General features: G+C 34.8%; 1 protein-coding gene across 2 annotated transcripts in view; it reads left to right on the top strand.

Annotated features, from left to right (window-relative positions):
• Positions 1-12450, top strand: part of WDR7 (WD repeat domain 7) — a gene marked incomplete at both ends in the record, with an annotated part of 323548 nt that overhangs the window by 88644 nt on the left and 222454 nt on the right. For both annotated transcript variants that reach the window (XM_080714515.1, XM_080714514.1), the window contains one exon: positions 367-455. In XM_080714515.1, coding sequence (XP_080570641.1) covers positions 367-455 — 89 coding nt within the window. The remainder of the gene's footprint in view (positions 1-366; positions 456-12450) is intronic.

Here is a 12450-nt window from a genome sequence, read left to right as displayed (position 1 = left end):
CAATAACAGGTTGGTTGAAATCTCAGCATGCTAATAGTAAAGAATGGAGGATTAAGAATGATGTTTACCTCTTAATGGTAATTCTTGGATTGCTCATAAATATTTCTTAAACTAATAGAAAATATAAATAGAAGTAAAATTTTTACTTGCTATTCATGTATTTATTTTACCATATTCAAATGTGAAGTGAAAAATCTTTGCAGTCACAATCAAAAAATGATCGTCTTTTGGGAACAGTTACTTGAGAATGTTCTCTGTGTGTTTCTTCACAATGTACTTGAATCTAGAAAACTTAATATTTTAAATAGTCCTGGAAATATGAAAATGTGAAAGTATAAATACATATATATTTTTTTCTTTTTTAAGGCCACCTAGACCAAGCACCCCAGACCTTTCTAAGGCAAGGGGTTCCCCTCCAACTTCCAGTAATATTGTGCAAGGACAGATTAAACAAGGTAAAATTAAATCTTATTAAATAATTGACATGACATTTCAGCGGTAGAAACTGAGGAGGCGTAGCTAATGTATAATCATAACATTTTGTTTGTCTCAGATTGTTAAAAGAGAGAAAAGTTGTTATATTCCAGATGTGAAATGGATAATTAAGATGTCAGTTAAAAATAAATCAGATTTATTTAGAAACTGACAAATGAGCATATTTCACTTAATTTTATTATACTGCCTTTGGCCTAATTTTTATGCATTAGGGGCACCTTAACTTGACAACACTAGTGTTTTAATTGTGTATATCTTGAGTTTAAAAGTTGTACCTATTTTTAACTATATTTAAGGATGATTAAATTCATAGTTCCATACCATAACTGCCATTTGCCACATACATGGCGATTTATAAGTAGAAATTCTTGTTAAATTATTCTTTTTATCTTTTGTTTTTATGTAAATCATATACATCATAATTTTCATTTTTAGCTTTGTTTTTCATGTAGGGGATAAGAAAGAAGAAAAGTTTAATTTTTCTTTATTTTTATTGTTTGTGTAGATGTGTATTATTAATGAATGTACTCAACTACTCGAGTACATCTTTTATACTCCTTTTACACTGACAAATGAACTAAGCACGGGCGCTACGGAGCCACTTCTGCCTGGAGAACTTTCTGTAGGTGAAGAGTTAATGCTTCTTCACGCAAAAGATGGTCGATGCATGTTCTAGTGCTTATAGATGCTGTCATCTTAGAGATCTTTTTCCCTTCAGATTTTAGTCCTATTATTTTAAGTTTGAAAGAGCCAAAGGATAGTTCCTTAAAGTTTGCTAAATAAAAAAACCCCAACTGCTTCCCCTTTACCTTGGACAAGTATTCCTGCCTTGCTGGTTTATTGTTCTGCGATTTATTGCAATATCCTTTAATGGTTAGCCGCTGTTGGTCCTCATTGTGGAAGATAAGCTTCCATATTCTCTCTGCCATCCCCATTCCTCATTCCTAATCCTGCATTTCTAATGGTCATCTTCTCATTTTCTTGTCTTCTAATTATATAATCATTTTGTAATTGCGATATTGTATTAAGCTACAGAAGAGCTACATGACAGTTCTGTTTAGATTAATTTTTACTCTCGTGTGTGAAATGTAGTATGCCCACGGAAAAGTGTGCGAAACAGAAATGTGCAACCTGATGGCTTTTGTAAGCTGAACTCTTGTCGCTCTCTGTTGGCATAAGGAATAGAACATTACGGGGTTTCAGAAGCATCTCACAGGTGCCTTCCAGTCACTAAACCTTCCCCTTGCAGGATAACTGCAGGTTGAACACCCCTCACCCAAAAGTCTGAAATTAAAATGCCCCAGAATCTGAAACTTTTTGATTCAACTATATCTTTGCTTTTTTTCCTTAAAATTATTTTATTAGTGCATTGCAGTCGTACACCATCCCGAGGTTCAGTGTGTTAGAAACACACGTGCACACAGCGCTTTGTGTCGCACTCCACTCTCCCTCCTCTTTCCTCACCCGGGAGTGCAATTGATGGTAAAACCCTCACACGTTGCTGCGGTGTTGCTTCCATTTTCAGTCCTCCCTGTTCTCCTCCCTAACTCTCTTCAGTTACCTGTTCACTCCCTTAACTCTCTTCAGCTACTCTACAAATCTCCCTCTCTGTGCATTATTTGAAGTCTCTTATTTTTTATCTATTTTCTAACTAGCTTCCGGGAATCAGAGAAAACACACCACCCTTGATTTTTTTTTAAATACACGTTTATTGGTGCATTATAGTTTACATCATAATGCAGTTGTAGTGATATTGGCATACGGGCAGAAAGCTCTCGGTGCTACTCTTAACTTTACGAGGCCGACCAGTCTAGTTTAACACATATTTTCCAACACAATAGTTTCCAGTTCCATCCATTTTCCTGCAAATGACATAATTTTGTTCTTCTTTAGGGCTGAGTAAAATTGCATTGTGTGTTATATATATATATCACCTTTTTCCCCCCCATTCATCTGTTGATGGACACCTGAGTCGGTTCTATAAATTAGCCATTTTAGAATTAGCCAAATTAGAATTATGTTGCTATGAACATGGATATTTGTGTATAGATACTATATTCTGTATTTAGTTCTTTAGAAAAGATACCAAGAAATTATATAGATGGGTCATATGGTGGTTCCATTCGTAATTTTTTGAGGAAACTTCCAAATGATCCCCATAGTGGTTGCACTAATTTACAGTGTCTCCGGTAGTGTAAAGGAGTTCCTATTTACACATTCTCTCCAGCATTTATTATTGCTTGTATTCTTGATGATCACCATTCTAACTGGAGTTAGGTGGAATTTCAGTGTAATTTGATTTGCACTCCCCTGGTTACTAGTGATGTTGAACATTTTATTTATTTATTTATTTATTTATTTATTTATTTATTTATTTATTTATTTATTTTGTGGTACCGGGGATGGAACCCAGGGACATTCTACCTCCGAGCTATACCCCCAGCCCTATTTTTTATATTTATTTTTTAAATTTTGAAACAGGGTCTCATTGCGTTGCAAATGGCCTCACTAAGTAGCTGGGGCTGTCTGCAAACCGCAATCCTCCTGTCTCAGCCTCCCAAATGCTGGGATTACAAGCATGTACCACCACGCCTGGCAATGTTGAACATTTAAAAAAATATTTATTGATCAATTGTATTTCTTCCTCTGAGAAGTGTCTATTCAATTCTTTTGCCCAGTTTTAACTGTTTTAGTGTTAATTTTTATTTCTTTTTATATTTTAGATATTAGTTCTCTAGCAGAGGAGTAGCTAGCAAAGCTTTTCATCCATTCTGTATGCTCTCCCTTCAGATTCTTGATTTTCTTTTGCTACATAGAAGCTTTTAAATTTGATCCCATCTCATTTATTGGTTCTCAGTTATATTGATTTATTGATTCTGAGTCTTATTGAGAAAGTCTTTACTGGTGCCTCTATGTTGTTCTTGTGGTTTCTTTAGTAAATGTATAGTTTTTGTGAGATTTCTAGGTCTTTAGTCTATCTTGAGTTGACCTCTGTGCAGGATGAGAGGTAGAGATCTAATGTTAACCTTCCGCAAATGGGTATCTTGTTTTCCTAGCACCATTTGTAGAAGTGGTTGTCTTTTCTTCAGCATCTATTTTTGGTTTCTTTATCAAAAATCAAGTGGGTGTAAGTATGTGGAATTGTTCCTACGTCTTCTACTCTTCTGTTGGTCTGTACTTTCTTTTATAATGGTTCTGCCTGAGTTTAAATTCCTTAGCTTTAGAGTTCAGTTTTGCCTCTTTTGAGTTAATCATACAGTTTGTATTCTTTTGTGTTTGGCTTCTGTGAGATTGGTTAATGTTGCATTTGACTCTTACTTATTCGTTTTTATTACTGTATATCTTTATGTATTACGAATAGGCCACAGTTTATTCACTCACTTTTTTTTTTTTTTATAATTAAGGATGGTGTTAGCTTTATGTTTTTCCAAGATGCCCTTTATCAGGTTGTGGAAGTTCCCTTATATTCCGAGTTTGTTGAGCTTTATTTTTATTATTTTGAATGGAAGTTAGATTGAGTCAGTTGGTTTTTTGCACCTAGTGAGATGTTCATATGATTGTTCTCTTTTATTCTCTTCTTAAGACAAAGTATATTGACTTTTTTGTTTTAAAGCAACCTTGTAATATAGACCACACTTTGTCATGATGAATTATTCATTTTGTAGATCATTAAATACAATTTGTACGGGAGGGATTTTGGTGTGTGTAGTTTTCATTCTGATTACATCTTGGTGCAATTTCGGTAACCAGGTGTTTAAGGTAACACAGAATGTTTAAGGAGGTAATCCCTTTTATTTTATTTTTGGGAAGGGTTTGTGTAGATTGATACTATTTCTTCCTTATTTGGTTGGTCCAGTTCACCAGTGAAAGCTTTCACTCCTGTAGTTTTCTTAATGAGAAAGCTTTTAGCTATAGCTTTAAAAATGTTTTATATGCAGCCGGGAAGTGGTAGCACACATTGGGAAGCTGAGGCAGGAGGATCGCAGGTTCAAGGCCAACCTCAGCAACTTAGACTCTCAGCAACTTACCAAGACCTTGTTTCAAAATAAAAAAATAAAAAAGGGCTGAGGGTGTAGCTCAGAGGTAGAATGGCCCTGTATTCAATTCTCAGTACCACACATCCACATATGTTTGATATTTTCATAAAATTGATATTATCTATGTGGATATTCAGTTTTTAAAAAATTCTTCTTGAGTAAACTTTGGTAGTTTATGTCAAATTTATGAGCAAAAAAAATCTTTTCTCTCTTTTCTACATCAGTCTGTCCAGTAGATTAATACTACTGATCTCAAAGATCCAGCTTTTGGTTTCATTGGTTTCTATTATTTTTATGTTTGCTATTTTGATGATTTGTGCTTAAATTACTATAATTTTTTGTTTTTAATTTGCTCTTATATTTTTAATTTCTTAAGGTGGAAGCTCAGGGCATTGAATTCAGACCTTTCTTCTTTTCTAACATGGTCATTCAGTGCTACAATTTCCCCTCTAAATTCTTACTATTTTTGTGGCATCCTACACATTGTGATTTGGTGTACTTTTAAATTTTCTTTGATTTTTAAATTTATCCTCAGATAATTTAGTAATGAGTTATTTAAATTTTGAACACGGGCTGGGCGTGGTGGTGCACGTTTGTAATCCCAGCATTCGGGAGGCTGAGACCAGAGGATCGTGGTTCGCGGACAGACTCAGCTACGTAGTGAGGCCCTGGGCAACTCAGTGAGACCTGGTTTCAAAATAAAGAATAAAAAATAGGTCAGGGGCTGTAGCTCGGAGGTCCAATGCCCCTGGGTTCCATCCCCAGACCTGCAAAAAAAAAAAAAAAAAAAAGTAAATTTTGAACACAGGATTTTTCCAAGGATCTATATGGTTTTTAATTTATAGTCAATTGACATATTTTGAGAGGTTTAAGTCCTTTGGAATTTTTCCAATTTATTATGTTTATATAAAATAATAATTATATTTATAGTATATTATATGATATTTTGATATAAAAATACATTGTAGAATGGCTAAATCTAGCTAGTTAATATCTCCATTACCTCATATATAATGTGTATTTTTTCTCCATCCTTTGTGAAAATACTTCAATTCTACTCTCTAAGTAATTTCTAAGTATATAATATATTGCTATTAACTATAGTCATCATGTTGTACAATATGAATTCTTTTGAATTTGTTGAAACTTGATTTATGGCTCAGTATATGGTATATCCTGGTAAAAATGCTGTATGTACTTCAGATGAAGTGTGTATCTTGTTGTTGGATGGACAAGTTTTTAAAATCAGTTGAAGTTGCTTGACAGGATTCAAACTGAATGTACACTTTCTGCCTACTTTGTTCTGCGAGGTTTTTCGTTCCTTCTTGCATTTCTATTGTTTTCATTACCCTGAAATGTTCTTATTCGTTGTGTAAACCTTTGGAATTGTTCATTCATCTTGATTTTTTTGACGCCTTGTCATTCTTAAGTGAACTTATTTATCTTTGCTGATTACTTTTGCTCTGAAATCTACTTTGTGGGTGACATTAGAGCCATTTTATCATTTCTGGCTACTGTTACTATAGCAGGTTTTCTTCCATTCTTTTATTTTTTATTTATTTGGGTCTTTGTGTTTCCTGTAGGCAGCATATAGTTGAGTCTTACTATTTGTTTTATTCAGACTGACTTGTGATGCTTAAACTTTCATTTACATTTAATGTGATTTTTATATAGTTAGATTTGAGCCTGTTGTTATGCTATTGATTTTTCTTTGTCCCATTTGTTCTTTGTTATGTATGTATGTATGTATGTATGTATGTATGTATGTATGTATGTATTGTGGGTCAGGGAATGGAACCCAGTGGCATTCGACCTCTGAGCTACACCCCCAGCCCTATTTTTTTATTCTTTATTCTGAAACAGGGTCTCACTGAGTTGCAAAGGGCCTTGCTAAGTTGCTGAGGCTGTCCGTGAACTGCGATCCTCCAGTCTCAGCCTCCCGAATGCTGGGATTACAAGCTTGCGCCACCACGCCCAGCTGTGTTTGCGTTTCTTACCTCCTGTTTGTATGCTGTTGTTACTCTGCATTTTACTTTTGCATGTTTATAAACCTCACAAATCATTGTCAAGACTTGTGCTTAATAGTCAATTATTAGCCGGGCGTGGTGGCGCACGCTTGTAATCCCTGCGCTTGGGAGGCTGAGACAGGAGGATCTCACAGGTTTGAGGCCAGCCTCAGCTACTTAGTGAGGCTTTCAGCAACTTAGTGAGACCCTGTTTCCAAATAATATATAAAAAAGGTCTGGGAATATAGCCCGGAGGTAGAAAGCCTCTGTGTTCTATCCCCAGTACCACCAAAAAAAAAAAAAAATAAATAAATAAATAAATAAATAAATAAAATAAATAATAGTCAATTATTTGAAAGAGATTAAATAAGAAAAAAGCATACATACTTACCCATGTAGTTACTATTTGAGGTATTTTTTATCCCTTTGTGTAGATTGACATTTCTATCTGCTAATCTTCTTTTTGCCTAAATGACTTGCTTTTTATTAAGCTTTTATATGATTGGAAAATATCTATATTTGCCTTTACTTTTGAAAGATATTTAAAAATTCCTGTAGAATACTGATTTGACTTTTTTTCTTCCAGTACTTTAAAGACGATACTATATTGTCTTTTGGCCTATATTGTTTCTTACAATAAATCTGATGTTATTCTTATCTATGTTCTTCTATATCTAACATTATTATTCTTGCTACTTTTGAGAATTTCTTTTCATCTCTGATTTGAGCAATTTGATTATATAGTACCTTAGTATTTCTCATATTTCTTATGGTTGTGGCTTTCTTGAACTTCTTAAATTTAGAGTTTTTATTAATATAAAAAGATTTGAACCAATTATTCTTCAATTATTCTGTCTCTACATCTCATTTTTTTTCTAGTAGACTCAATTTCACTTCCATTTGGCTGCTTGGTGTTGTTTTATAGATCACGGATGCTTTTTGTGTGTGTGTTCTTTTTTCTCTCTCTGGGTTTTGGTTTATATCACTTTTATTACAATGTCTTCAATTTCATTAGTCTTTTTTTTTTTAGCAACGTGTAAACTGTCATTAATCCCATTTTAAGGCTTACTTTCAACTCAAAATTTTGATATATATCTACAGAATTTGGAACTTTTTTTAATAATCTTTTTTGTCTCTCAGTAACTTTCTTGAATATGTGGATTAAGGTTATAATGACTGTTTTAGCACCATTATCTAATAATTCTGATATTTCTCTGTTCCAAGTTGGTTTTAATTAATCATTACCCTCATTTTGGACTGTGATTTCTTTACATGCTTGGTAATCTTTGATTAGATGGCAAATATTTGAATTTATCAAGTTGAATGTTAGATATTTTTTATATTCTTGCAAATCTTCTTGAGTTTTGTTTTGTGATGAAGTTATGTAGAAATAGTTTAACCTTTTTCTAGTCTTGTTTTTATGATTTGTTAGGTGGGTTTGGAGCAGCGCTCTGTGCACAGTAAAGTAACTCCCCATCACCAAAGCTTGGCTAGTAATAGCACCCTATCAAATGCTCCATGAAGTTCGAGAGTTTTTCCAGGCAGACTGGTGGGAGCAGGTACTGTTGCTGGCCTTTCTCCAGCTTCTACTAGGTTCTCTAACAAATGAACTTATTGGTACTCTGCTGCATACTTAAAGGGAACTCTCTGAAGGACTTTAATCTTTGCCTCTCTCTTCTCTATTCTATGACTCCTAGCTTTCTGAGTTTCCTGAGATTCTCAGCCATGTCTACTCAGTTCAGGGAGACTACTGGAATCCTCAAGCTCCCTTTCTTGTATCTTGATCTGGAAACTTTCTCCAGACAATAAGCTAGACCAGTAATAGGGCTCACTTTGTACCCAATTTCTCAACTCTTTATTGCTTGATGTCCCAGTGGCTTGAATTTCACTGTTTTAAACTCTGTGTGTGTGTGTGTGTGTGTGTGTGTGTGTGTGTGTGTGTGTGTAGTTGCTTTAGGCAAGACTATAAAGTTCCTTTCCCTTTGTCTAAATATGCTATAATTTATATAGTAAAATTCTTTTTCTTAGAGTTTTGATGGTTTTAGAGCATTTTTACATGGAGAACTAGAAACAGGTTCACAGTGATAACTGACTTGTTTGAAATATGGTTAGTAACGGTGTTTTAATTAGGGTACAGCCAACATTTTTCAACTCCAGATCTATGCATTTTCTCCAGTAGCAGCTATGTATTTTTCTGAACTCATTGACAATCTTCCACCATAGATAAATCAGTGGCAGGGTGTATTTTCCTTCATTAAGTTAGTTTAAAGCTTCATTTAAGATCCTATTAAAGATAAAGTAGAGGAAGAGGGTCCAGGGAGTGAAAGGGAAGGGGAAGGGCAGGTACCAGGGAATGAAACTGACCAAATTATTTTAGTGCATGTACAAACATGTCACAATGATTCCTATTATTATATGTAATTATTATGAACCAATAAAAAGGAAAAGCTATACTATTTATCATCATCTTCAATATCATTCTTTGTAATTGATTTTTCTTTTTGAATTTTATTTACCCTTCTGTTTTCAAAAGAGTAGAAAGAAGCATTCAGGACAATTTGTGACATCATCATGGTGGATTATATATCTACCACTGTTAACAATGTTGGATTTGTTTATCTGGTGAAGCCCGAGGATTTAAAGTTGGAATGTTTTTAATATCACTTTTTTAAGAAAAGCACTGAGTTGAGAGAGCAGTGAACAAGGCACTGGAAATTGAGTCATTTTCTGAATGACTTATTTAAATCAATATATTTAGGAATTTTCATTCGTAAGGCACATGTTTGTCTTTTCAAGTAAATGAAGATCCACAGTCTATTGAGAGAGAGCGTTACATAGTAAAGTGCATTAGGATAGCATTGTGAAGTCCCCTTTCATAGTGCCATCTGTTGACATTAATATTTAGTGTAATTATTCCTTCAACAAGTATTTTTTGGCATCTTTTGTCTCCTACAACTCTGAGAGGTCAGAGAGATTAGTCTATATTCTCTATTGAATGGTTTATACATGTCTAATAGATAACACATTAACATAAATAACCAACTTAGGGTAGAAAGTGGCAAGAGATAAAAGGACTCTGAGTTATCAGAGATTCGGCCATGAGAGCATTATACGTTCATCTTTCTACCCCACTTCTCTCTCTTTGGTTTTCTTTTGCTGACCCCCACCGTGGTGCCCAGTGACTCACGATCCAGTTTTAGGCTGGATTGCAGACAGGAATGTGTCATTAGTCTGTTGGCTAGTAAGTCAAACCACTCAAAGATTTAAGGTTATGTTATGTTCTTTGCAATTTTTTTTTTTTTTTGCAAAAGTGGGTTCAACTCTTATTGTCTAACCTAAGAAATAAGTAGTCATTCAGTGTTAAATTATCTCAGGAAATATTTACATAAGTTAACCAGTAGCTTATCACTATCCTTGGCTAAGGTCTGCAGTCCTGAAACTGAACATAACCTGGAGTACATATGTCAAGGCAACGAGTGGATCTGAGGTTTGTGTGTGTGTTTGAACTTAGGTGCCTTTTTTTTTCAGTTGGCTTATATCTTTGATATGCTAAGGAAGTTCAAAGGCAGGGAAGTAATTTTCTGTTTTGCTCACTGATTTTTCATGAGTGTTTGGAACAGTGGGTGATTCATAGAAGGAACTCAGTAAACATTTGTTGAATAGATGAATCTCTGAATACCTTTTCTTTATGTTTCTAGAGTCAATATGTCAGTAACTAGGTAGGTATATATGTTGTTGCACAGATGTGTCATCTTTGTCTTTTTTTGTGTGAGAATAAGTAGTAGAAGAGTCTTTTAGCTGCAAAATTACTTTCTTAAAGGACCCACCCCCTTTAAGAATAGAAACTGTTTCTGTCTCCATTTTATTTTTTTAATTAGTTAATTAATTAATTAATTCACAGTACTGGGGATGGAACCCAGGGGCATTCTACCTCCAAGCTATAACCCCAGCCCCATTTTTTTGTTCTTTATTTTGAAACAGGGTATCTCTGAGTTGCAAAGGGCCTCACTAAATAGCTGAGGCTGTCTGCGAACCACGATCCTTCTGTCTCAGCCTCTCATTTTAAACCTGGACTAAAACTCTTTTTCCTTATGTTTTGCTAATCCTTCATAAGAGAAGCAAATTGATAAGTGACATAAGAGCTTTTCTGTTTTATGAAGTCAAATGATTGATTTTGTTTAATGGTATAAATCTTCACTGTTCAATGGTACTCAAAACTTTCAGATTTGTTATTTACCATTACATCTTGATTGTTATTTATTTTGAAAGTGGTACTTTGTGTGTGTGTGGTATTGAGGATTGAACCTAGGGGAATTCTACCTCTGAGCTATACTCCCAGCCCCATTTTTTATTCTTTATTTTGAAACAGGGTCTCACGAAGTTGCAAAGGGCCTCACTAAGTAGCTGAGGCTGGCCGCGAACCGCAATCCCTGTCTCAGTCTCCCAAATGCTGGAATTACAAGCATGTGTCACCACGCCAGGCTCAGAAAGTGGTACTTTTTCTTCTAACTTCTGTTGCTGAATTTTCTGTGCATGTACAGTTGAAAAAGCTGTGACAGAGTTAGTATCTCAGTGAACTGTGAAAGGAGTTCTGGACTCTGCCCTTTCAGTTGTGAGGTAGTGTGAATAGGGCATTTTTTTGGTGGTAATGCAGAGATTTTTAAAGCATAATAAATCTGGTTCATTGATTTCTATTGCAGTATTTTCCTAGATTCTGGGTAACTAGAGAATTTATGAAAGAACAAATACAAATGTTCTTTTTTAATTTTAAATATTATTTAAACACCTTATTATTATTTAAATACCCAGAATCTGGTTTTTCCCCCCTTCTTTTATAAATGATAAAGCTAGGTGTGGCGATGCACACTTTTAATCCTAGTACTTGGGAGTCTGAGACACAAGGATCACAGGTTTGTGTCCAGCCTCAGCAACTTAGTGAGATCCTGTTTCCAATTAAAAATATAAACAGTGCTAGGACGATAGCCCAGAGGTAGAAACTGCCTACCCCTGGGTTCAATCCTCAGCACACATACTCCAAAAAAGTAGTTAATAATATTCAATACATACAAGACTTATTCGAGCTGTTCTGCCAGTAGCATTTCTGTTTTCCTTGTACATTTACACTTTAAGACAACATGATGATTTAATTCCACTCCTTATTTGACGTAGCTCGGGTAGTGATTACTCAGTGCTAAACTTTTATTCATGTATGTTGGTTTTTTAATGCTCTCAGTCTTGTGTCCCTTCAGGATTAAGCGTACACCTACACAGAATTCACACACCTTCCCAGTGGTCAAATAGTGAAACTGTGAAAGAATTTTAAATGTTGGAAGCCACCAGAGGAACTTTCTCAATATTTTGGTGGTGTGGAAGCCAAACCTGAAAATTTACTCCCTGCCCCCAAAGTGTACCTACTTTTTGCTTTGGGAGGTGCATATTTTATAGGTCATTTTAACTAAATCTATAGTTAAATATAAGAAATGAAAAGCAAAATCATGTGTTGAAATATAGAAATATTTGCAATGTCTTTGCAAGATTACTTTTAAGGAGTTGTTAGGTCTGAAGGAGATACAAAATTAAAAACAAGCCCATTTCTTTATAGCAATACCAAATAACCGTCATTTCATAAGGAACAAAACCTAAGTCTGTCACAATAACAAAAGAATTATAATTTGCCAGATAAAGCCTTCGTGCGTGCAAGAGGGGCCTTCTCGGGGTCACAGAGTTAAATTTGCCTTTCTTGTTACTGTGCATGGACTTCTTTCGGTTCTCCTGTTTACCTCACACGTGCCTGAGTGACATTATGATGCGTTCGTGTGGAAATTATGAAAAAGTTGTTTCCATGCAGCTGCCCTGTTGTCACAAAGGGACTTCACTGCATGAAAAGCAAACATATCATTCAGCAGACAATG

This window comes from Muscardinus avellanarius (assembly GCF_963383645.1).
Source record: "Muscardinus avellanarius genome assembly, chromosome: 17".
NCBI lineage: Eukaryota > Metazoa > Chordata > Mammalia > Rodentia > Gliridae > Muscardinus > Muscardinus avellanarius.
Note: the sequence above shows the minus strand (reverse complement) of the source record. Positions and strands in the feature narration are given on the sequence as shown.